The sequence below is a fragment of the Falco peregrinus genome, chromosome 1 (assembly GCF_023634155.1).
Source record: "Falco peregrinus isolate bFalPer1 chromosome 1, bFalPer1.pri, whole genome shotgun sequence".
Taxonomy (NCBI): domain Eukaryota; kingdom Metazoa; phylum Chordata; class Aves; order Falconiformes; family Falconidae; genus Falco; species Falco peregrinus.
In genome coordinates, this window is record NC_073721.1 from 3,432,039 (window position 1) to 3,459,388 (window position 27,350).

General features: G+C 38.0%; 1 protein-coding gene across 2 annotated transcripts in view; it reads right to left on the reverse strand.

Annotated features, from left to right (window-relative positions):
• DOCK1 (dedicator of cytokinesis 1) overlaps nt 1–27,350 on the reverse strand; it is a 319,394-nt gene that overhangs the window by 259,441 nt on the left and 32,603 nt on the right. Inside the window, exons 5-18 of one of the 2 annotated variants that reach the window (XM_055799656.1) lie at nt 26,449–26,545; nt 22,872–23,020; nt 19,530–19,665; nt 18,175–18,332; nt 17,548–17,629; nt 16,982–17,117; nt 16,564–16,636; nt 13,867–13,946; nt 11,186–11,311; nt 9,635–9,759; nt 9,228–9,326; nt 7,989–8,061; nt 6,144–6,247; nt 5,494–5,677 (exon numbers count right to left, since the gene is read on the reverse strand). In XM_055799656.1, the coding sequence (XP_055655631.1) occupies nt 5,494–5,677; nt 6,144–6,247; nt 7,989–8,061; nt 9,228–9,326; nt 9,635–9,759; nt 11,186–11,311; nt 13,867–13,946; nt 16,564–16,636; nt 16,982–17,117; nt 17,548–17,629; nt 18,175–18,332; nt 19,530–19,665; nt 22,872–23,020; nt 26,449–26,545 (1,622 nt within the window). Of the gene's footprint in view, nt 1–5,493; nt 5,678–6,143; nt 6,248–7,988; nt 8,062–9,227; nt 9,327–9,634; nt 9,760–11,185; nt 11,312–13,866; nt 14,010–16,563; nt 16,637–16,981; nt 17,118–17,547; nt 17,630–18,174; nt 18,333–19,529; nt 19,666–22,871; nt 23,021–26,448; nt 26,546–27,350 lie in introns of both variants that reach the window. The other variant, XM_055799645.1, reaches the window with a different exon arrangement.

Consider the following 27,350-nt stretch of genomic DNA (forward strand, 5'->3'; position numbering starts at 1 on the left):
CAACTGCAAATGGTCTTGTCCCCAGATTCTACATCCCACTATTAAGATCATGTCACTTCAGCATTCACTGATAAATAAGGGAATACAGAAGGCAAGTTCTCTCTCTGTTATTAGTCATAGAGAGCCACCACACCATTTTTCAGTTTCCTTTACAGAAAACTTCTCACAAGGAACTCACAGTTGAGGTTCCCCTGCAAATGACCATGCTAGTAAACAGTAACAGCCACACTGGAGCACCAGTGAGTTAAACCCACCCCAGCATTTGTTGAAATGCGACCTGAATTGCCCACAGCCCAAAAACCCCAAGCTCATCCCACCTTAGCCAAACCAGCATCAGGGAAAAATTCCTCCCTGCCCCATTGAAAGTCAGTTTTCAGCACAAAACAAACTATTTGTCAGTCATGCTCGGTAGAAGCCCCCAAAAAGATACAAACAGAAGATTTCACAGAATGTCTACCTTCAATTCAGCCACTGGATATCTACTGCACATTACCCACACCCCAATATTCGGTGAATTCTGCCCAATATAACTCTCCAAGGACAGGCAGCTTCTTGCAGCCAATACCCCCTCACTTCTTTTATTCAAACTTTCAAAGCAATCAACAACACTTTTGCCAAGGCATGCATCTGCAGAGTATATTCTTGAAATTATATGCAGAGACCCAGAGCAGCTGCTATATTTTCCCCAAAACCTTTCATTCTAAGCAATAAATAAAATTCTTTCCAGTGGAATGAACTGCAGTTCTCCTTGGGATAAGATTCCCCTTTGAGCAGCACTCAAACCAAGCCCTCTTACCATCTCTTTGGGAGCAGAAATAAAGAGCATTTTACTACATGAAAGCTTTGAACAATCCAAGCCCTTTTCTTTTCTTTTTTCTTTTTTGTAGTATAGCCTACAAGAAGTCTACAGGCTGAAAGCAAAGTCTTAAAAACTGAACAGTAACAGAGAAACTACTTCTGGAAGAAAAGGAAAGATGCCTCCGTAAGTTATCCAAAGTGTTTCATGAATATGTTTATATCAGATTTCCACCACTGAATTTGGTTGCAGCCTGATTTCTAAAAAGGCGTCAGCTTGACAAAAGAAATCATCTGAACAAAAGCCAGCCCACAGACGATCTCTGAAATGCATCGTGTATTGCCCCAAGAAAACAAACCCACATGTACTTTCAGCGTGATGACACAGCAAATGCTAAATGAATATACACATGAACAGAAAATGTCAATGCAGTCCAACTACCAGAAAGAGAAAATCAAATTACAGTGTACACTAAAAATGTGCATTCACTCTGTTACTGTAAGCATTAACCCCAGTAAAGTACCAGTTGATCAGTTAATCCTACTCATTTAATAAATATGTTACTCTATACCTAGACCAAGTAGAACAGGATAAGAATGTAAAACTGTATTTTAGCCTATAGTAAATAGTAATACTGTAGTCAGACTAGGTCAAGTCACGTTTATGTGATCAGAAAATATCGGAGGGAGAAGACAGAACGAGGATTTCCAATTGCAAAGGGTTAGAACGAATGTCTAGCCTGCCAAGTAGCCAATAGCAACTTTACTTTATTTGTGTTAATGTAATATGTGATTATACTGCCTACATATAAAGATTTTCTTTCACATTGTATTTAGCAATTGGAAGCAAGTGGTCCAGCTTCCTGGTTATACACTTCCCTTGATTTGTATCTCTGCAAAGGTTTCCCTATAGAGATACCAAAACTCTTCTGAAAGCCAGTCACTGAATTGAAGTTAGATAATATTTCCTTTCTAATTAAATTGTGTTCTTCGAAATAATCTTCCCTCTTGACTTAAAGAATGGAAAATGAAATGCTTAATGACGTGTTTTATTTTAATTCCATATTTATATCTTCATTTTTATGCCACTATAGTACCTGAACTTGTCATATCATGTATATCACTTTTTTTTAAATCAGTTGTGCTTATGAATAACTAAGTAAAATTCCTCTTGACTATTTTCTGAAAGCCTAGTCTCCTTGGTTCCTCAGAGTCCTGACTCCACTATTGTCTAGAGGTTTGCATTCCTCAGGCAGAAAAGAAAACTTAGAAATACTTTGAATAAGCCTTACAGATAGCTCAGGTGCTTCACAACAGCAAAGACACAGGTAGAACACCACATGGCTCTCTGGTTGCTCATAACCAGAAAAAATTTTCAGCAAGGCCATTAATGCAATCTCAGTTCTATTCCCATCACCCTGATGATGAAGGGACATCCATCTGGATAGTCCTACAAGAGGCACTGCTAAGATTTACTATCCACAGGCAGTATTCACATAGAGGGAGATGTCACTTTTGATGCCATTTCAATGCCCCTCCTTCTGTGTTTCTTGGTATCTCCAGCTTCTAGCTGACAGAAAAAGAAGGCTGTAATACCAAAACTACCTTGCCTGCACAGGAGAACAACTCATTTTGCCATAGATCAACAGGCTACTCTGAAAAAGGAAAATAAAACCAACGCACAACTCTGACTTGAACACAACATCAGTAACAGATTCAGAACAGACCCAGCTACCCATTTACCCTAAGAAAAGAAGGCACAATGTTTGCCACACCAGAGATCCACCAAGATGCTGTCAACTGCAAGCAGACACCCCACAACATATGGGTTCAAATGTCTCACATCTGAGTTTAGAAAAAAAAAAAAAAAAGAAAACCAATATAAAAACATCAAACAACAAAAAATGCCCCACAAACTTGGTGTGTCGTCTGCTGCATTCAGTGCTCCACAAGACGGAAACAGTAGCAAAGCTAGTGTGAGGTATCGGTCAACCACCCCCTAGAGAAGGTGGGGATCCAGTGCCACATTCTCTGTTGATACATCAAATGACAGCAGCACCATCAGTCACGACTTCAACACATAAATCTCTAGAGTTTCATAAAGCTTCGTATTAATTCTTAAAGTCCAGAATTGTAATATAGAAGCTCTACTTCATCACACAAAAATGCACTTAATGTTTCTGTCAAAGTGTTCCTTTGGCCCATAAAAAAAAATAAATTTGTTACAGACAGTCTTGAGAGTACAATAAAAACATGCACTGCCATAGACCTGTGGATATGGGGGGAAGAACGTTCCTTTCTGCCTCAGACAGCAAAGGAGGAGAATCTGGCCACTAGGCAAAGTGATGATGGACAGCAACTTCTGATGCCTCCAAGCGCTGATGATCTCACAGATTCCTGAGGAGGCTGGGGGATTTTGCTTGTTTTCAGACAGTCCTTGTCTTTGGCTTACATTGCTACTCTTCCTCAAAATTAAATGCAAAATCTAAGAAGAAAATGCCAGGAAACATGTTGCTATAATATATTCTGCCACAAATCACAACTGCTCAAATGTTAATTAAGTAGATACTTCATACTATCACTTTCTCAGAGAAAATAGCTGAAGTCTTACAAGTGGCCAAGTCTGCTATTTTGGAGACTTCTCAGATGCCAAGGACATCAATTATTAACAGAAAAGCAACATTAATAACTCACAGTTCATAAAGAACTAAAGTCAAGTAAGTGTTCAAAGAGCTTATACCCAAAAAAGAGTCTGCAACTTCAAATACAATGCAGAAGGAGCCATATGAGTTATTAGCATACTTTCAGAATTATTACTAAAAGTAAGTCTTAAAGGCAATTCTAAGATACTTAAAAGAGGGTGAAGAAAGAACTATTATAGGTAACTAAATGGAGGAAATTATGTTTTGGCTCACCATTTTGGTAAATGAGGATAGTCAAGGATTTTTACTTACTTATTTTTAAGAAAGTTAAAAGAAGAATATTAACCAACAATTTCACAGAAGTTAAAATCAGCTTCAGAAACTATTCTCTGAACAGCACTGCTAATTTCTAGACAAAAAAAAAAATGATACTTGATGGAGGATTTTAATGATGAAAATTTTGGGGTTTTTTCTAAATTGCATAAGGATACATGGTGATCTTTTTTATAATATCAAAATACTTTGAAGAAAAAGAAAAGGCTTTGATAACTAAGGAAAAGTTTCACAGACAACATAATTAACAGTAACAATAAAGATCAAGAGTTCAGAGGAAATTATATGCAAATGAAGCATGAAGCAATGCTCAGTCTTAATTTTAATAATAGTTCTGCAAAAGCAATGTCAATATATTGATCACCAGGAAATACTTTAACTACTAACAAGCACTAAGAAAGACTGACAGAAAAAAAACCAAACCACCCTAATCATATCACAAACAAAAAGCAGCTCAATTCCACACGCTGTTTTCTGCCTTCTACAAAACCCCAAAACCACCGTGTTACTGTTGAGCTGTGATCCCATCTTTGCTATGAAATTCCAAAATAATTTCTGATTTTTTTGCTTAACACCCTCTTAGGCTATAAGACTGCCAGACTGCAGTGAGCCTGATGTGCTCTGAATATGAAACACACCTAGGATGTGCTGTTACAGATGCCACTAAAAAACACTGCAATAAAAGTATGAGTTGACTACGAAGTTGTACCAGAGTGGTAAGTTTCCCCCTTGGACAGAGAACCCATTAACGTGACAATCCAATCATTATTCCCACCCACCCCCCATGCCAAGCTCTCCTCAACCACAACCTCGACTCCCGACAGATCTATCCGGACTGAGATCTCCCTTCTCCTGAGTCACGAAGGAATGATTCCTTTCCCTGGCATGACTCACTCACATCTCAATGACCCACCCACACTCCCAAGTCTGCTTCTGGTGCAGCAAAGAGAACAAGGGACCGCTCCATGGCAACGAAGCACAAAAATCAAAGAGAGGGCACAGTCTGGAAATGTGAAATATTTGCTTTGGTGGCTGCCATCAGCTCTACTTTCCACAGCCTCTGGATGCAGTCAGCCAGCTGACAAATGCACATGAAAAATGTATAGAAGGCAAGTTTCAAAAGGAACAAAACACATCAACTCCACTCCTGGTAGTCTGTGTTCATGTGACGATGTGTGAAAATGAAAGTGACCTCCATGCAACACATTCGCATGCTCACATCCCTTCTGCCCAACACAAGAAAACATCAGAGCTTTCTTCAGGCATAAGATACGGATATTGCACCTTGGAAATAACACAAAACAGCTTATTTGGGAGTACAGCCATGGTTTTACTCTTGAAAGCAAACTCATCCTCTTCCTTAGTGCTATTATTCATACTCACAAAGTAGTAAAATGCCATGGAGCCTGTTTTCAGTACCATTCAGCATGAAAGCCTCAAGTATACAGCAAACAATATTCCTGTTTCCCTTTAACTTGGGATTCTTCTGTTTTCTTAGAGACGTGTCCTGCTCTAAAGCAAAACAAAGCCCAGGGGCAGAGAAAAAGGTACACAAACCCAGTAGATGCTTTTGCTGCATCCAGACAATTTAATCTGAGACTGCTAGGCAAACAACCCACAATTTATTTATGGAGAAAGGGGGATGGAGAAGGCAGGAAAGTCAGTACATAGAAACCCACTCTAACTGTGAGGAGCAGAAGCTCCAGTAGTCCTATGAACTTACCGTTCTGGGTAAGTTTGGTTGAACAAACTAGAGTTGAGATCTGGAAAGAGTCTTTGCTGATGGTGCAGCTGCCAAGGTTCTGCATGCTTTTCCCTGTTGCAGAGTGTCCTTTTTCCTCCAATTCTATTTTAGTAGATGGAAGACTTAAATATGTTGAGGCATCTTCCAGCTTCTTTGCTTCTGCCTACAGTGGTATTTTAAATACAACATGAAACAGTCTGAAAGTATCTAGTGAAAAACCTTGGTAATAATAAAATTTTATTATTTACACTGGATTTTCTTAGGTTTTCTTCTGAATTGGAGCTACCCAATGGGTCTAAATTACTTTTGTAATTTAGAACTAACCTGTCTACAGATTGAAGCCAAGATGTGATGAAGAGCTACAGAAGTAACTTTTCCCAGCCATGAATACCCACAGAAAACTCAGTAACAAGTGCCTTTAAAACTAAAACATTCATAGCAGAATTTATTTAAGGTTTAACAATCAATCTGCCAAATATGCAGACTGCACAGTACTTGCTATTTAGTTGCTTTATCTAACAGAATAGTCTATAACACATTTTTCTATGCAATTCTGTAACAGCAATTCATTAAAAGTCAGTCAGCTGAGTGAGCTGCTATGGAAAGACTATAGTATTTCAAAATTCTACCTTGTAAACTATAAGGTCATGTTCTCCGTCTCTTAGAGTTGTTCCATCATATCTCATGAGTTTCACAAATGCTAGGGCAAATATTTTCTCAGATTTATCTTTGGCTGTTACAAAAAAAAAAAAAAAAAAAAAATCACACCACATAAATCACGTAAGTATTTTATTCTTATACAGACAGTCCACCTAGATTTCAGAAACATAAATAACCTGTAAATGAATGACCACAGTAAAGATTCTCAGATGAGGAAAGTGTACAAGAAGTTAGGAGAGTCTTTCAAATGCAAGACAGAACCAAATAACCACAAAAATAAACGTATAAGGATCTGACCACACCAACAGCAACTAGAGGCTTAATATTTCTATATTCTGTCTGTTCTTTTAGAAAGCTGGACTAAAGCAACTTTTTAAAAACAAAATAGAAATTTGATGCTTTTATCATGTTCAGGTTTTTAGGAGTTAGAAGAATGGCAGCACTCGGTACCTAGAATAATGATTGAAAGACCAGCACTGAGGATCTCATCAGAGCTCTGTCATTTGAAGGGGGAACATTTGAACCAAAACAGAAACTGGATCTGTAACTACAGATGAAGTGCCTAAATGTCTGAAAGCTGACCCACTCTACAACCACCATGAACAAAAAAATGCATTCAGTTTGCTCTCATTGTTCAAAATCGATTATCAAAGGTTAAGTAAAAACAAAGCAACAGGGCAAGCAGAAATCAGAAATTGTCAAGAAGTAAAACCAGAAGGAAAGTGCAATAAACTTGAGACAACCCAAGAACCCAGTGAGAAAGCCGTGCTGCCCCAAGGCACAACTTCTATTCAATAATTAAACTATGGCCAACCTAAATTTTTGAGTCATGTCAAAAATATTTCTGACTCTAGTCATCTGTAGCACACAATCATAATTTTGACACTAATGACACTTATTTTCAGCACATTGTCTTCATTGACAAGTATCACTCTCTAAACTAAGGAAATCTTTTATTAATGATCAATTTGCAAAATATACAGCTTCAATAACTGCTATGGGGTAACATACTACATAATACACAGGCATTAAGAGTATTACATGTCTTATAATGCATCCAGTAGACACTGATTAGTGCTTTTGTCTACACATTTATTCTACTGCAGAAAATTTTGTTGCAGATTTAGAAAGGCTTTCCTACCAAGAGAGCCAGCCCCTGCAATCACTATATGGAACGAACATTATTGCAGCCAAGGGAAATCCCCAAACTTTACTACAAAGCAACTGTTGACAAATGGAAGACAACTAGCTGTCTTGATCTGATCCTCAACAGCTCAAAGCATCTCAGCTGCCAGCAACATTACAGGAAAACAGAGGAACACCCCAAGGTCTCAAATACCTTTCAGACCAAAAATACTTAAAACAAAAAACAACCCCCAAAACCCACAAAGTCAGTCTGACAACCAGAAGCCAAGTTTCCTAATAGCAAAGTCTTCAATTACAGATGCTATGACTACTGTAAACTCTTTCACATTCCCTTTTCATATAATATTTTTACTACTCCCTACCCACCTACCTCTAAGATATACAATACCACAAACCCTTCAGTTAACTGAAAGCTTTATTCACTAGCCCTTTTATTTGACTTGAAGAAATGACTGGAAAGGAAAAACTTGATGTTGACAGGTAAGAGTGAGAAAGATGTAAAGGGAAAAAGAAGGTGAGATACTAACATAAAACAGGCAGACAAAAAACTTATCCCCACACTAAAAGCAATTACAACAATCAATTACAGATTAGGAATTATCCCTGTTTCAGCAGATTTGGGCACCAGACACTGACAAGAACCGTAATGAAAAGGCTGAATTACTCACAGTCCTGTGATGATCTATGACGGAACGTGAACCTTAAATGACTGCGGTTCACATCTTCAATGGGGATTGCAACCTTCACATGTTGGGAAAGAGAATGGAGAAAGAAAACAGTCAGTACGGTATCTTCAGACATCATAGGCCACTACCAAATCCCACCTAGACATCTTTCAACAACATGCTTGGCACTTTCAAAAAGGTTAATTGCCAGCTTCATTTTGCCATAGAAAACCTTGCAAGGTCACATATTTCCCAGGAAAATTACCAATTCTTGCACCAAGAAAGAAAGAAGAAACAAAGCAAGCCTGTTAAGTTACCCAACAAAACCTGTAACTTCAGATTGTTCACTCCCCTACCACTCCCCCCAGCTCAGGAATGAGCTCCTCTTGTGTTTCATCATCAAGTTTACCTCTACCAGTCAACAGCAGAACAGTGACAATTCTTAACATATCCGTTACCTATGCAACACTTGTAGGCATACACTATTAGTGTATATCTGATCTGTGTGTTGCCGATGTGGAGATGTAACCAATACTCGTCTTCCCCAGTATTTTTGCTAGTCGTCGTATTTTCTTAATCACATCCACAGTCAGGCCCTGTGCCGTACACTGCCCCCTGACACACCGGCTAGGTTTCTGTCATTCCCTAGCAGCCGCTTTCTGTCTATAGCTGCAACAAGAGCACCTTTAGACTTCAAACAGCGGCGTGGGGAGTACCCGCAAGTCCTTTCTCAGGACACACTTACTGCTTCCACTGACTACAGCTAGACAGAATATATTTTCTAAGGCTAACATCAGCCTCCTCTGTAATATTAAAACCTGGCATTTAAGCAAAAATGTTATTACCCAAGCAAATTCAGCAAGTTTAAAGCCCATCAGCTAGATCCCAAAACACTGATGAGTTCAACACTATGGCAATTATATTTTAACCTTAATAGCCTGTTTCTCTAGGTCAGCTTCAAGGAAATAGAGTAAAGCATTCCTACAGAGATGTTGTAGTGCCTCTGTAACAATCCTTTTCACCAAAAGAATTAAATAAAATTCATTATGCAATATGTTGTGGTCAAATCTATTCTCCAGCAGTCTCTGAAAGCCTTCCTTAGTGGAGCCATTCCTTTTGTCCTGCTAAACACACTCACAAGCACTGAATTTCCCTAGTTCTGTTTCTCATGGCTTTCCACTAAAACTCATGTTAATTGCATGTTAACCCCCACAGAGGAAGTTACTGTAACAGTTTATATACCTTTACAGTCTCAAACCAGCGGGGCTGCTTTACTTGATAATATATTACTGACTTGTACTCTGAGATGGCTTCGTCACCAGCACCAGGAAAAATAACGCTCTTGAAAACACAAACAAAAGAGAAAATGTTTATGTCTGTCTTTAACTCTACTTCTTTATTAAAACAAAAAATAAATAAATCAGTGAAGTAGGTCAAAATAAGACAGAATGGCTCATGCCCAGAGCTCCTCATGAAATTAGTATCAAAGTGCATGCACTGATATGACAAGACGTATTTAGTTATGACAAAGGAGAAACTTTTGTTGTAAATAAAAATAGGGGCTTAAGTTGACAAACAAAGATGTTGAAAAGGCTTAAACAGATAAGTATCAAAATAAAAAAAAATCCAGACATTAAATATTTTAGTACCTCTAATCTTTTGCCATCTTCATCATAAACAGACACTGTAACTTCTACATTCTTTGCTGTTGTTTTACTGCCTTTGTCAAAATCTCCCTGAACCAACGTTACATAGATGTCATTACGAACATCACCTACAAGAAAAAGCAAAGCACAAGGTTCTTCGCAATTTTCCCAGTGTACCTACTGGTTTGTGAAACCAATGATACACAGAAACAATGACCAACACATTTTAGCAACAGCAGTCGTACATATGCTATATGCTGTAGCTTTTAAATGTTTTGCCACGTATCTTGAACACTCAAAACTAGTAGTACTGAAAACAGCTGCTTAGCTAAAATTATGCCAAGACTTCTAAAGTCTGAACTATTAACTCATAATGCAGCAAGCTGAATCAAAAAAATCACACCATTTCTGGACTGAAAGAATATCACATCATCATTAAGAGTATAAAAAAAACATAGCATAAAAACCACCTCTGTTCTACTTTTTTATTTTATACGCAATTTCTTTCATTATTAATTTCAAAGGATGAGTTTCACCACAGTCATTCCTTTATCCCATACATAGATCTTTTGCAATTTAAAAATACTTAACAGCCCAGAGAGGTCTCTTTAACTTGTTACATCGGGAAGTGGTTTGATGTTTTTGCTGGCTTGGGGGGTTGAAGGGGAGGGCTTTATTTAGCTTTATGTCTTAAAATGCTTTTCAAATATATCCCAATTTAACTGAAATTTTAAAAACTAATTGGGGAAACAGGGGATTTCCAATAATTTCATGAAGCAGATGTTTTACGTGCCAACACAGGACTGTAACAAGCAGAGGCACTGAGGCACTTAAACCATATGGGATATATATAGGAAAACATCTGACAAACGCACACTCAGCAACCACAGGGAGAGCCGGAACTGGGACAGGTTTTGAAAATATCTAATGGATACTCCAGAGCTCATCAAGCTGGAAAGGACAGCATGGAGGTCTAGTCTGTTTCTTATAGCAGTTTTTTGAGAAGTACCATGGTTTGGGGTTTTTTTTTGTCAACACCAGAATTGAACATCCATAGAATATATGTATTAAAAAAGCAATAAGGCTTTCTTGCAAATACATTATCCAAATTGAGTACAAACCCCAAAAGACTTGCACATCTCTAAACCAAGCCTGTTCCTCTGAAAAGATCTTTCTGGTTTTGATTCATCACAGAAGATATAGGTCATACATATGCTCTTGCTAGGGAGATAATATGAAGCGTACACTTCATATACATTTTTCTTTACTGGAAAAAGAGGAAAATTTCCACTGTCACTGCGACACCATGTTTTGGGGGGGGGGGGGGGGGGGGTCGGGGATGTAGTTTTATTTATTGATGCCACACATGGGAGGTATTAGCGAAGTATTTTATGTTTATTTTAAATGAGACAAAATCCTTTGACGATCCATTATTTCTGATGTAAACCATACCTCAAATTCATCTCCCCTCCCCCCCGCAAAGCCTCCATACATAGAGATATTTAAAGAAGGCTAAAATGTAACAAAGCAGCATTAATTCATGCAATGACTTACCAGGCATAATAATCTCAGGAAACCCCATTTTCCGAGCCACGGCTGTTGACCTATCAACCAAGTGTGGAAACTCTTTCCTAATCTGATGAATATCTCCTGGAAGAAGTTTCAAAGTCACCCACAAACCTGTTGTGTAAAAACCACAATTATTAAACTGGTGGGATTTTTTCCTAGTTACAAAAGAATTATTTTTACGCATTCTAAAATGTAAGAACTTACATGAAGGTAACCGCTCTTCATTTACAAAAACTGAGGCTTTGGAAATTATTTTAAAACAATCAGAAAAACCCCACCACTTCAAGCAGAAGCATCAGTACAAGACATGTATGCCTGATTATATCAGACCTCATGAAAAACTGTATAAAAGCTTCACCTGGAAGCTTACTGGCTAATAAAGAACCTGGGAAACTGGAAATCTGTGAAAAATAACTATTCAGGCCTTTGTATTGTGCACTTTGCAGCAATACCATCTAGAAGGCCTCTTGCTAGGGAGGAGTTAGGCATATGTTTAACACCAGAGGCATGTAGCTTCCCTTACACAGGCTTACTAAAGCCAAAAATCTTATTCACAGCCTAAACATTTCAATACAACAGGTCTCCCTTCAGAAGAAAAACAGGTTAGCAAAAGCATACAACAGACAGGAAGAAAGAAATGCTCGGCTATCAGCTGGACCTACCGAAGTCTGGACTGTGGAAACGCAAGCAAGCCTACTGTGCCCTTGGCACGGAGCCAGAGCAACCCTAGAAGAATCCCTCCTGCTCGCAGAACCAGGCTTCTCTTACCACTGAAGTCTTCCACAAAGGCTCTCGTGGAAATACAGTTATTAAGCCATTAGCAGAACTGCCACAAGCTTGTATCTATCCTACTGCCACAAGCTTGTATCTATCCTTTGAACTCCCACAAGTTCCTTCTAATGAAACGTTTATCTTCCATGGGAAGAAAGAGAAGTGGCAACATGGATTTGAATGGAAGAACTTAAGTATTACAACCAACCCATATCTAGATGCCAACAAAGGCAGCACCAACAGCAGATACATACCCTGAATTGATTCATCACCACCACCCCCATATGTTGTTTCTGCTGCACTGAGCACAAAGGAATCTACAGCATCAGCTTTACATAGTTGACATTTTTCTCTTCAGTAGCACAAGAAACCACTAAAATGCCTCTGCTTGCCAACTAACATCAGGCACACTTGTTACAGGAAAAAGAAAGATACCAAAGTGGGAAAAAAAAAAAAAACAACAAAAAACAACAAAATAACCCAACCAAAGTAGTCCTACGCTTGGTAAAGTGAGTGGCAATCAAGTTTAAGCACAAAATAATTACAGCAGCAATCTGTAGAAGAAAATCCTAAAATTAAAATCTATGAAAAAGAAACCCAAAAATATTCATTTATAAAACAAATTGTGGGTTATCTTGTTACATACACAATTAACTATACATTCATTTTGTATGTATTCGGCAGACAGTTTCTTTTTTATTAAAATCTCTTATAAAAGGCTATAAGCTGACTTGTTGCCAGAGATGGTTCTAACAGCTGCTATTTCATTAAGCAGTAACTGTACCTACACTGACTGGCTGAGCAACAACTCTTAATCCTTTTCTGTTTGTTTGGGGCCTTTCTTAGGGAAAGAATCTGAAATGAATCAAAGAAGCTGAAATGTTTCCTCCTTTCCAATACACGTTGGCCCCAGGGGGAAAGCAGATCTAAGTTCTCCTCTTTAGCTAATGGGTCATTTAAAAAAAAAGTTTTTATTTAGATTTTTATTTTCTATTAATTAGTAAAAAACACCAAAAAAAGTACGTAATATTCCTTGGCTCTACTGTTCAGATAGACACCCCTACACGTGATACAGATATCACCTACAAGGCGTTTGGCGGAAACTCCACACTGGCCTGCGTAAGACTCCCAAGAAAATATTGAAGCCAGTACCACAACAACTGAGCCATCACACAATTCACTTTTTAACTGGCTGACATATTGTGATCACATTGTGTTTTATATAAACACAAACCAAAGAAACCCAAACAAACAAACAAACAAACCCCAACAACCCAGACTTCAGGAGGTAACTCAGCCTGACATCAGCAGCGTACACTGAACGCTGAGCAGTGCCACAAGCAGCCCATAGGACAAGGTGCCAGCGGCGCTGCCTTGCTGGGGCCTCGCTCTTACCACCTCCAAGCTCAGGCGGGCGCAGTGCTGGTGGGCGCAACGCCCTGGTCTTCTGGAGATGGAACCAAATGCTGCGAGTGCAGCTGCAAAGCAGGAAAATAAGGCAAAGGAAGGGAAGGAAGAGAATATCCCTTTCTTCAACTTTAGGAGGCCAAAGTCCACAGCTCAAGGGCACAAGAGCTGGATCCCTAAGTCATTTCCCATACAGAAATATAAAGATGTCCAAGTGATGGACAATGCAGGGAAATGACAGACAACCCGTAGAGTTAACGTGGGGCAGGGGGGGAAGGTGCGGGGCACAGCAGGGTAGCAGAATGAGCCCTGCAGGGTGGGGAAGAAGGGAAACCAACAGTGCAAACACGTTGTCTGTTATCAAACGGCAGCTAACAAATGAAGGTAATGTTATGCGCCCTTGAATCCAAAATTAAAGTCATCACGTGTTGCAAATCAAGCAATAAGCAGTTTTAGGTACACCGGTGTATATAAAGAACAGTACGTACCCTGACCCTTGTGGTTAACTTCTTTAGCAGCAATCACTTTGTTTATAACAGTCTGAAGGAAATCATTCTCCCCTGCCACCCTGGGTGAAAAACGGGATGATATGTTCAGCTGCTTGTGTCGAATGGCGTCATCCAACGCTAGCCTGGAGGATGCACATGACGACCAACACCAGGAAACAAAGGGTCACAGAAAACCAGAAGTCACAGTAACAAGGGAACACAAAAGATCATATCATAGTTGTGACAAAGAGTATTAGTCAACGCAAGACAAAGGACAGAAAAGGTAACAAGAAAGACAGAGGAAGATCATTAATCAGAAGAATGCTGATCTACCAGAGAGAAGTACAGCACACCTGCATTGTTACTTCTCCTTTCAGGGACATGCATGCACAGGCCCCAGGAACGCTCTGTGAGGATAGGAAGGATGGGATGTCTCCCTCTGAGAATCCCGTTAAGCAGTGAAAACCTATACAGGCAGTCTTCTCTTTAATATATATAGCAGACTGGCCCTGCAACACCTCCAGGGTCACTTCTGTCATTCTATAGGTTAAGCAGCAGTGCATACCGTCCAAAGGAAAAGCTACCATAAATCTCACAGAAATGGCATAGGAGAAGAACAGCAGATAATCCAAACGTTCTGTTAAACTTGATGAATAAATGAAAAGATGGAAACTATAAATAAACAGCAGCATTAAGTGTCATTTAAGTAATCTTGCCAAGGGCTTTTGACAACCATTGTGTTGGTGGCTATTGAATGAATACAAACAAACAAAGATATGAAAACAGAATTGCATGTGGTACAACAGAAGTGAAGCATGGAATGAGAAGACGACTGTGGCTCATATATACAGCCTAAGTCTATGCTGGAAACAATGACACCAGTATTCATCGCATGTTTTCACATTAAAACATTCTTCTGAAAGAGTATATTCAAAAGAATATGAATAATTTAGTACGGGGCGGGGGTGGGGGGGAAACACATCGTACATCTTTTCAAAAAGCTAATTTAGATATATAGAAAAAAAAAATGGTGTTAATGGAGCAGAAAACTAGATGTTCCATTAGCATTCACTTTGATATACAAAGATTCATTTTCATTGCATACTTCCACACTCACTAAAAAATAAGCTTGCTATTGTTTACCACACAATAAACATATTGTGAACGCACTCTTCCCTAAAAACCCGTTTTCCTTGAAAAATGGAACTGTACTTCTGGTTTTTACCTTAACACCCTCTACACCACTCCAGTGACACCGCTGCACACAAACAAAACAATTACAGACCTGAGGCATATACCTGCTTGGCTCCTATAGCACCTAGAATCTGCAATCCTCTCAACAACCCTACATCTTCAAACCACAAGGGCTTCCTGAACTAAGCTTATTTTACAAAATAAAGTTAACTTGAGATATCTGAGTATCTATTAGTATATTAATCAAGGAATTTAGCTAACATAACTATGCTTTGCCTTTTTGAGCAGACAGCAGTCTAACATTTCACACAATGGAAGAACTAAGCATTCATATATTATGCACATTCATTTGACTTATCCCCACTACATTTCCCTATTTCATGGAATAATAAAAAAAACAAAATAAAAAATTGATGAACTATGGATGGAACAGAGTATTTGCTACACATTCTCTTTTGTTAATAACATTTTACTTCTAAAAGGGTTTTTTCCTACACTTTCTATATATTCACAAAAATTCAGACTATTAAACCCATATTCCTCAATATGATTTTGTGGCTGGAAGTCAAAACTGATCTTTGATGTTATGTTAAATTCATACATGTCCCTACTTTAAAAGGGCAACAAATCTGTATTTGCTATTAGCTATTATTTTAATTTCATTATTCAATAAAATAATAATAATAATAATGCTGTTTGCTATTATCATAAAATAGTGTCTGTCAAACTCCATGGCAGCAACCTTAGAGTCACTGTGGAAGGGTTTGCATTTTTAGATGACTACTAGAAGCAAGACCAGATCCGCACAGCAAACCGATCTGCTTGATTCTGTGAACCAGCTACAACAGGTGTGTGAGCAGACACATCCCCTCCCTTACCACCCAACCAAACTCCCCAAGGTTTCTGCTATATGTCTTGCATGATAATGTTGAATACTAAGGAGATATTGCAGGAGGTATATCAAGCCATCCTTCAAATTCTCAACTTTTGTTTTTATTCCAATTAATGTGGCCCCTACTATGAAATTATATCTGCTACAAAGGAAAAGATAAATGTTATTGTTGCCTAATTTCACAGAAGTCCCCTTCAGTGGATTTTGGTAATGCTGCTGGTCTTTGTCAACCTCAGGCAGAGCTAAGCCAGTAATGTACTTATTCTAAGCATTTCACCTCTTAACACATTTTCACCCTGACATCTTAAAAAAAAAAAAACAAAAAAACCAAGACTGCAAAACTGGGAATGCATGCTTTAAACTCAAGACCTAACAAGCAGAAAAATTTCTGGGGCTACCACTATTATAACTAATGGGAAAGTATCAAGAAGAAATATTAGTAAGTACCATTTAAAATAAAAAATAAATAATGAAATAAATTAATTTCAGAATATCTACAGAACACTTCTTCCAATCTAAAGTTTTAAATGTTGTTTGGTGTTCTTTTTAAATGAAAGTTAAAATCTTAATTCTTTCACTTCTGCTTATTCTTTAAACTATTCCCTACTTACGGTTGAAATGGTATGAAGTGCTGTTTGTCCTCATCGTCAACTTTTCCATTAATTATGTCAGTAACATCCATTACTGAAAACAAAAACAAAGTGTACTGAATTAAGTGATCAACATAGGAAGACGGCTGCTGAGGGAATACCCTAGGGGATTGGAAGCAATGGTGACTCAGAAGAGGGATGGAGTTATCAACTGCATAATTTCAGAATTTTCCTATAAAATAATACCATGTTGCAAATAACCTTTGGCATCTCTAGCTAACACAAGTCCTGGAAGATACAGTAAATTCTAAAATTCAGCAATCAGTCTGATTAAATTTAGAACAATTTTGAGTTTATACAATCCCACAGGAGTTTCACACATCCAAGCTTCTACACAAGAATATAATGTGATATAGGCAGATACGGCACACAGACTTACCTGCTACTCCAAAAGGTCGCCGCAGCCCAGAAGTTAGTTTTCTCGTGTTGTTGTCCCTCAGCTCCATTCTGCCCACTCGCACAATCTGACAGACAAAACTGATCTTCTCCCTTTTCAGGTCTTTGCTTCCCAGGTCCTAGAAATAAAAATTTCTTCAGATTACTTTATAATAATTGAATTTCAAGTCCCATTTTAGTAGGCAGAAGGCTTGCTGCTCAGAATTTGCCTTTGCCACGTTAGTCTCTTGCACCGGGGCAAACTGTTCTCTGAGAAAGGGAGTTTTTGTAACAGTACTTAAGCGTCTCGACTTCTGTGTAAATTAATTGCTTAGGTGGCAAAATCATTTCTAGGAAGTTAAAATTTCAAAGAGCAACTTTGATTTTAGCCAGGTGTCGAGAATACTCAGTAGTACTTATGAGAAATGTCTCATGTAAGCCTCCCCCAGGATCCCCACCCGCAGAGGTAACCCCACGCTGTTTACATACAGACCATTACACTCCTCAGTTATTCAGAAGCTACGAAACAAGTGCTTTAAAGTCTGCCAGCTGAACCGTGTGCACACTTACGGTGAATACTGCGCGAAGGTTATGCAACCTGTCTATATCTTTAGGGAGTCCACAGCTTGACCACCGCACCAAGTAGTTTTCACTGAAAGAACAACATTTTGAAGACTTTCTGTTGAAATGGCTTCCTTTAACATAAGCAGACAAAATCAGCTTCAGAATTTACAGAAGACTATATTAAACCTGATCTACTTACCCTAAAAAAAATGAATATTTACTTAGTGGATAGCTGGCATTTATTTCCCTTTGGGTATATCATTTATAAAAAGAAAGCAACTCCTCAGCAATGAAGTGTAAGAATTTCTTTAAAGTGGCAGGGTATTTTAGAAATCAGTATCTCAGATTCGTGCTGCTAAGTGAGGGCACACAGCCTTGCAGGTGTGTTCACATCTCATGTAAGCTCGGCGCTGAGAGAAACTATGGGCACAGCGCAACCCGGACACGTACCCAAGGGGAAGGGACTTGCCTGATGCTGTGCTGAACATGACGATGAAGTGCTGCTGCACTGCTGCTTCCCAGGTGACCCTGTCCTGCACCTTTCACAGAAATTTGACTTTCATCCTGCAAAACTACCGCACTACTATAACTGAATAAGCACAGATTAGGGAGTGCACTCAGGAGAGCACTTACCTGATAAATTTTGATTCCAGTGGATCATACAGAGACATCAGGACTTCAGCATCTTCTCCTATTTTACAGACTACATTTTTTAAATTTACAAATAAAGCAAATGAAGGAGTGGCAGCAAACTTGGCTTGTCTGTTGATATCTATATTCTGTTTCTGAGACTGTAATTCAAAAACAGAAGAAACTCAAGTTTAACTTAGCCTAGCAAACATCCAACTGCTACAAAACTTTCCTAAAACCTTTCAGACTGAAGTTTTTTCATTGAATGTCTACTCCTGTGCTCTTTGTTTATATTAGGATTTGAAATAGACTGCATTTTCTGGATCTGTCTTGAAGTACCACATACAAGGATAAAGAAAACAAACAAACAAACAGGGGGGTGTCTTTACTCTGCTAATGAAAGCTGAACAAATAGAGAGAAAAAAACAAAGCCTCAAATATACCTAAAAAAAAAAAAAAAAAAAAAAAAAAAGGAAGTTGCTTTTTCTGATGTTTTTAGGACAGGTACAGAGTGCCAAGAAAGACAGGAAAGAAAACAGTGCCATTTCTACAGGTTACCCACCCCTTGGAATTTAGCTCCCATAAACTTTTCACACACTACTTTATCTAGGCAGAAGGGAGGAATGCACATCAGAAAAAAAAAGGAAACTGGCTGAGGCAGGGACAAAGAAACAACTTTGAATGCAAAAATGTAATAGTTTCAAGCTCATTTAAACTGGTGTATTTTTACACCAACTTTGGCAAGGGCTGCAAGCATGTGCATGGCCCATTAAAACTCAACAGGACGCAGTAACTCATTAAGTTGCACTAACGCACTCATGAGCGACTCCTCAGGAATACCATGCTCCACTAACTGCTGCTGACATGGGCAGGACTCCTTACAACATAAATGTTCTTCCTTTTAAAAATAATAATTTTAATTGCAAAGAAGCTGACTATTCAAGTCTGAGAATGTCTTTAAATTTGCCCCTTCTATTTCAGCAAACAAATTTTCAGTATTGGCATGCAGAAATACAAACATAATTGAGGACATTCTACTTAATTCTCAAAAATTCTCTCATGACAACTTAACATACAAACCTGCTAGATAAGTGTCTCTGATATTAACCTACAAATGTAGCCAACTTATTGATAAAGGTCCTAACCAGAAATTTTACTAAGCCCTTTAAATGATGAAAAAGACAATTAAGCAGCGTATAGACAACCAAAATGTATAGACACCTTACAAAATGTTTAAGTCTGATAATAACTCATAAACATATCAAACACTTCATTACAATGCTAAAAATAACAGTGACCTGGTTAGTTTATAGTTTTATGTTTCAAAGGGAAATGCTACAGTGCATAGTATATCTTACTTTCTCCTCCTGTAGCCTCTCTTCAACTTGCTTGGAAGCTATTTCATGTGCTCTGAAAAGGCTAATCGTGCTGGTCTGCTCTGGGTCCAAAATATTGCCATCTTCATCTCTAACGACCAGATCTAAATCAAGAATTCTAAACAAACAAACAAAATACGCTGTGAATTAACAGTGCTCAAATCAATGCTTAAAAAAACACCTGCCAAGTATTCAACATCAACATCATACACACCTGGCATATGGTAGAAAAAAAAAAAAATATTTGACACATCATACAACAATTTAACATGTCAACAACCCCGGAGATAACCATCCCTGGCTGGAAGTCACTTTTTCCCACAGCACAGGAAGAACCAATGTAAATGCAATAGCAGAACGGCTGGGGAGGTAATTTCTTAAACAACTAAATTTGCAAGAAACTTTTTGTCTCCTCCTCTGATTCACCTGACAGAATGAACAGCCAACCACACAGCCACAGCACACACAAATTGGTCAGTTCATCGTGTCCCACTCCACATTCTCCTACAAAGCAGGCATATTCACGTTTTAGCAAAAACCTATGAGATACAAGAAGGCAGAAGTTGCTTCTCCTTATTTAAAGCAGAAGCCAGATTTCTGTCAGCAGGGTGTTAACGTCCACCGTTACCTTCTGCAGCGAGGAAGGTTTATTATGCCATAATCAAATCCAGTCTTAAGAAAGGCCTTTCACATTTTTCCGTGTTAGTACAGTGCTGGCAGCAGAACGAAGGATAAAAATAACCAGGTCTAGGTTGATCCACATTTGTCTACCTATCTTCCATAAGACCTCCTCACCTCTGTTCCAATTCATATGGTCCCTGTTTTCTTCTTCTAAATCTGTAGACACATCTCACGATGGAGCTGCTGTAACTTTGGTTTTGAAATATGTTTGATCAATGAGCTTAAACCAAACTTGGAGTGTCTGATAAGCCACAGTGAGATTCGTGGTTTATCTGAGAGTAAGTCCCCTTTGGACAAAGGCCTCAATCACTTGGAAAGAAAATGGGATCTGTGGCAGATGAAGACATGTTTTGTGTACTTAGAGGATAACTCCTCATCCCTCTGTAACAAGAGGGAAGCCTGGAGTTGTTACACAAAGCCTTGGGCAGGGTCAATGCACAAACCCCTCCAATTAATTGCACTGCATTAATTCAAAGATGGATGATCATCACTCAAACAGGCTGCAGAGCGCAGGGAGCAGCTTATTGAGAAACACCTCCTAAGCTCAGCTCCATCAGTGGACCCAGTCATCACAAAACTCTGTTCAGTACCTCTGGAACACCAAACTCCCACATGAATTTTCTAGTGAGAAAAAGGTTTCATCATTGAAACCAAACAGAAAAGCAGCCAAAACTGTCTTGCTTCTCCCTACTACCGTTCCTGGACGGCAGCCACAGCAGGAGATACACCCACTGACCGCCTGTATCGTAACTGTCAGTCTGCAATGGACAAAAGCGGAGTCCTTCCACAGGAGACAGCCGCCTGGACCAGAGGAAAAGGTATCCCAGAAATTCAGAGAAAGACTAATCACCCAGCCTACTACACATCAACAGGACAAGAATGGGTGCAGACTGTCAAATAAATAGAAGCAAACACTCCTTTGATTTAATTTCTTTGTTTTATCCTTTACCTTGAAAATGATGCTTGGAACAAATTTGAGATTTTTTCTTAAGTGTCCCAGTTACAGATTTTTGCAACTGAACAAAAAAATGTGTTTTCACAACAAAACTACCTGACCCAATTTCAAAAAATACATTAAAAATACAAATTCATAAGACCATTTTCACTTCCTCAGCTATTTTGACAACATGCAGTGAAACTGTTCTCTTTATTTATAGAAAAAAAATCTTATTTGCAAATCAGTATTTCACAAAACAGGAGCAGTTACGATATGATTAGATCAGAAAACATTTATAAAACGAATAATGAATTCATTCTGTCTGGGTATTGAAATCATCATTCATGCTTATTTTAGACAAAACTGAATGTATGACTACATCAGAAACATATGGTATCTTTCAGTTATGAGTTTTTACTCAGAAGTTCAAATTCACTTCCCTCCTGTACTCCACAGAGAATGTTCTGATCACTTAATTAGTCCATCAGAACATTATGAATATAAAGCACAGCACAAGATGTTCCATTGTATTTGAACACTGAGCATCTGGAGGTTATTCAGAGTAACTTTAACCAACTCCTTAGACAGATGGTAAAATACAGTAGCCAAACAAATAATATCAACAACATCTGGTTAATTGTCTATTGAGGTACAACAGTCCATATCTTGGATTATAAACGATAATTACTGACTGAATGCAGTGACTGATGATTTTTTATTATTTTTTTTTTAAATCACAGCTTTTGCTGGTAAAGTGCATGAACAAAAATACTGCAAATCTGGCAGTTCTTAAAGAATAAAAACAAATAGCTGAAATTCAATGAGTTATTTACATCACAAGGCATTTAAAGACTGGTTTGCTGAAAACTTTTTCAGCCCCCAGGTGCACAGTACTACACCGCTGCCTCTCAGTATTCAAAACACTGCTTCAAATAATTTTCTGATTTACGAATAAGATATGATTTCTCATTTTCAATCAAAATGGGAAGTCATAACTGTATAGACAACTTGTAACCTAAATCTTGTATTTAAAAAAAAATTACCTTAAACGCAGACCACTGTTTGGAGAGTTCATACATCTGAATTACTAACATATCTAATGTATGCAACCTATACTGCTGTCTTTTGAGGTGGGGGTAAGTAAATGTTTCCTTCACAATTTCCATTCTCTTCTGTTAAGTAGATACTTTCTTTTATTAAATCTCTCTGTTAATCTTCTGGTACAAGCTGGATACTATATAAAGTAGAGGAACAATGAGCTAACGATGTTTTGGAGCCAAATACTTCAACATCACATTACAGATAAGTGGCTCCAGGGCAAACGCAGCTGGTGGCGTTGAGAAGGCAAGAACTGTTTATGCTGGAAAAGCAAGTAGAGTTTAAATTGTATTTTGAATGGAGACAATACCTGCACTTTCCTATTGACCTTAAAAATTACAACTTCATACTAGTATCAAATTGATAATATCATGTGAGAGAGTTATCTATTTATTCCACTTCATATATTATAATTTATACTACACTTTAAAGATGCTGTATCAACTTCATTCTTTATCTTGCTATAACAGGACTGTTAATATGCTACTATCACATCTCCATAAATACAGGAACAAAAGAATCCTGCAAGAAGTTGTTGACAGCTGCTGTGTATTATACAAGCTGATTTGGTTTTAAGCATGAAGACTGGGAAAACATTGTTCACAAACCTGTTGCCATAATCAATTTTGGCAGTCACCTTCTTTTTCAGTTCTTTGAGCTCATCTTGGGGTAGGGTCCCAGACAGTATTTGAGATCTCCACTCAATAAGATCATATATCATGTGCCGTACACTGCGAAACATTTCTCTGTTATCTTGCTGTTTGGAGGAAAACGACGGGTAGAAGTTAGTTTTGAAGTCTACTGAGCATCTTTTAAATAAAATGCAATTATAAAATACAAATTCAAAAAAGTAACTGTCTACAAACAACTCTAAATTAGGAGCCTAACTTTCTATGGCACAGAACACTGAAGACAGTCTTACAAATGTAAATGCCTGTGTTTATGTTAACTTAAAACCTGGATCATACTGTATTCAGAACAGGCATTCAAAGGAAAGAGATCCTTTGATGGGTTTACAGAGTAACTTTATTCAATGACCCTCTATACTGAGTAGAACAGGACTAAAAATGGTGGATTTTAACACCAAGAGGCTCAAGCGCTGCAACACTCCATCTGCAACATATTACAGAATCCGCCCCCCCAGTTAAACCTTCAGAGTAACACTTAAAAATTCCTTAGCGTGCAAAGCCAAGTGCATCAGTGTCTTATGAGTCCACAGGTAACATCTGAAGGAAAGTGAACAAACAGAAAAGCACTAAACCTTATACGAAGTTAAATAGCTTAATTGTTTATAAAGGCTGGAACTATGGATATTAAACAGTGCCAGCAGCATACACAAACTTTCCTTGGCAACATTCAGCTAAGCTAGGAAACGGGAAGATGAAGTTCCAGGCTTTCAATAGAAGAAACCTCTTTTGCAGAGGGTTTTCTATATGCATGCCCATACACCCATGCATTCAGAGACAAAAGATCAAATCTTTAACCACAAAACAGAATCTGACATGTTGATTTAAACTGTGGACAGTGCATACAGACAACAATTTTAGCACAAACAATGCTATGCAAAACTGAAGCTGCAGAACAACGGCCTTTCTATTTTTATTGTGAAAGATAACGTCAAGACAAAGACAACACAGAGGCCCTGAATGCTTTGATGTTACCCAGAAGCAGTCTCTCCTACTGTCTTCATAACCCTTAAAATCTAAGCCATGAGTTTAATACACTCTTAAAAAGAATACATCTTTCTAAACACCCTACATCAATGAATTATTCGGGCTACATGTAGCTACCTTTCATGCAGACTACACCTAGGCCTTATTTGACTGAGAACAACCGGAATAATTAGATAATTAAAATAAAATTCTGCGCTATATATAAAAGACAACAAAAAAACTGCAGAAGGTGCAGGAAAAGAATATAATGACTCAAAGACTCAGGGGGAAAAAGTATCTAACTGTGAAACTTAAAGACTTCAGTCTGTTCAGATTATCAAAAACTGACTTGATTATAGTGTGAAAACCTTCACAGAGAGAAAATACCCATTATTAAAAGCTTTTTAATGTAGCAGAGAAAGGCACAACAGGCACATGTAGCCAGAAGCAAAATACAGACAAATCCAAATGGGAAAGAGGTTCATGATTTTCGATGCTGCAGGCAATCAAACTGGTGAGATGAAGAATATGCCACATTCTCTGCTACCTGCAAAACTGAATACCTATTCAATATTCAAACACAAATTACAATCTGAATAAAGGCATAAATGTGGCCATTTAATGACTTCTGATATGCAAGATGTGAACAACATGGAAAACCTCTCTAGTCTGCAGACTGACCAGTTTGAAACTGGCTGCCTCCATTAAACCAAATTTCCCTTGAAAAGGCGATCCCAGTGCACCAACGCTCTTTTTGGCAGTGGACTACATAGAATTAATCTAACAAATATCCTTGAGATACAAAACAAGTTCATTAAGTAATCTACCTGCTCAAAGTAAAGCTGTAACAGGGACTGAAACATTTTCTGCTACCAACTAAGGCCACTACTGCCATCACACTTCGCCTGCTCTCGAATTCAAAGTTACTAGCAAAGCACTGCAGTATTCTTTAGCTGTTTGTATGTCTTTGTGGAAGTAAATGCATGGCAAATGAGATGTTAAACATTAACTGTTTCATCAACTGATCCCCACACCAAAAGAATTCTATAACTTCCTAAAAAATACCGCTACAAAAAGCACACACAGGTATTGGTAAGAAAACTTTTTAAAATGTCTCTCTGCTATTCTTCCTTTCTTATTTCATGTGCACCACAACCAAGTCTTGTGCGATTCTTCAAGTGGTATTTCTCTGACATTAAGAAATATCAGGTTTCATACTCGGGATAATCCCCCAAAAAAGACATCAGGGTCAAAATGTAATCCTCACTGTCCTCAGCAGCACACAGCAGTGGAACCATGGGCAAAGCTGTTCTCAGTACCCTCAATAGATTCTGCTTCTCCTAGTTTGCTTCTGCCTGCCTATTTCCTTGCTCCTCAACACGTGACCTCTCTAGTATCACATCACATTAAAGCTCTCTCTTTAATATATAATCTGTTTCTCTTCATATATCCTTCACCTCATCTATTGCAACATTACATCACTTCCAGCATACTATATTTTTAATCTTTGTTTTCATGGGTGCAATTAAAACCACGTTAGTCAACACAAACATCTTCAGAACCAGTTAGTATCTTCATTATGCAGCTTGTACTTTTGTGATAGAAGATTTCAAATATATTTATAAGAAGCAGAGAGTCTTCATTAAACCCTACTTACATTTATGTAAGATTTTCATGTTCCCCCCTTAACTTGTTACGGTGACCTTACACAACGAGAGCATAAAAAGTCTGAGCTAGGTGCCTTACGCCCTATGGCATGCTGTCGCTTTACATCTGACCTGCACATTTAAGTGTGAATTTGAACTCTACTTAGACTTTACTTATGAGCACTTTCATCTGTGTAGCTTCATGGCTACTGTATCTTTCTGTTATCCCATCTGAGAGACTATAAATGCAAATGCTTATTACTATAAATTTCTAAGAATATATTCTTATGTGCTTGGAGCTTAAGCATATGAAAATAACCATGTATATAAAAGGTCAAGATAAATTGGGACCAGTCAACTTCAAGTGCAAGAATAATGAGAGGTAAAAGGCTTACACTGATGATTTTTCAAAAGTTTAAGTTTATGTCCACAAATTCGACATCAAATACGCAGTTTTTCCATAACATAGACCAACAGCCTTAAGAACCGCCCTGAAAACCATTTTCTTCATTTCATTAACACAACTGTGTATTAGATTTTTCCAAATCTGTATACATCTTAAATACCCGATGTATTCTGTATAATAGCACCCCATGAAAAATGGGTCGTAATTGCTCAAGATTATTGCTAGATCAAGGTAACGCTAAAAAAACTGATTATGCACAAGAAATAAACACTGAGAAAACACTCAAAAGAAACATTACTGAGATTTAGGCCTTAACATAGAAGATGCTAAACAGCTTTTCAGCACTAGAAGTAGCCTTTAAAAACAACAGCAGAAGTGGAATTTCATCAATAGTTCCTTTATACTTCTCACTGTACCTTTCACAGCAGCAATATTTTCATAATCTATACTATTGTAAATGTTTTCTGAAGTTGATACTTACAACATATAGCTGCCGCCATATTATGGACCACTCCCGCAGCGTTGTGGTAACCTCCTGAATCAAAGGGAGCTCGTTGGGTATAACTGTTTCATGTTGTCTTAAAAGGCAGAGAAAAAAAATAAAAGCTTGAATTAAGCAGTAGTTTTGGGAAGGTTTGTAGAATCATTCCTAAGAAAGAACTGCTCATTTCCAAAGACAGTTCAATAATGACAGGGTTTACAGTAACATCACTTACGATAAATTTATAAGTTTAAAAAGAATGTATTATCAGGTACAGGAGAAGCAGTGTGCACCAGCAGAGGGTACTCAGGGTGGGCTGAGACTATACTACTGAACTCACACTCCCTCTTCCCCCCCCCTCCCCTTACTTCTATATTCAGAAGCTAAGGATATTGATACATGCCTCACCATACCATTTGTTATTGAGACACTGATTTTACAAGAGGCAACCAAGATGAAAGCCAGATATGCACAACCTACAATGCCATGACACTAATGCATAATTGTTTTCCAAACTATTGGTCTTCCAAAGAAATATCAAGCATGCAAGTCATGAAATTTCTGTATGACTTGTTTTAAAATTACGTGTTGTGAAAGTAAGAAAAGGCTAGATCTTTTAATATTTCAGAAGCAGGGTACTTAAAGGCAGTTTTGTAATCAGCAAGAAAGATGACATTATGCAGCAATCTCATGATTAGTAGTTTTATCATTTACATATTTAACAGTGTATAAAAATAAATCAGGCACAAAGGAATAAAATATTATAATCCTGTTTCACTCCATTTCATACCTCGCTAATTATTTATTAACTTCACTCCACCTTTTTTTCCCTGGGATTTGGTTGGGGTTTTTTCTTGTTTTTAAACTAAAATTTTGTATCAATATAAGAAACTTTTACATGC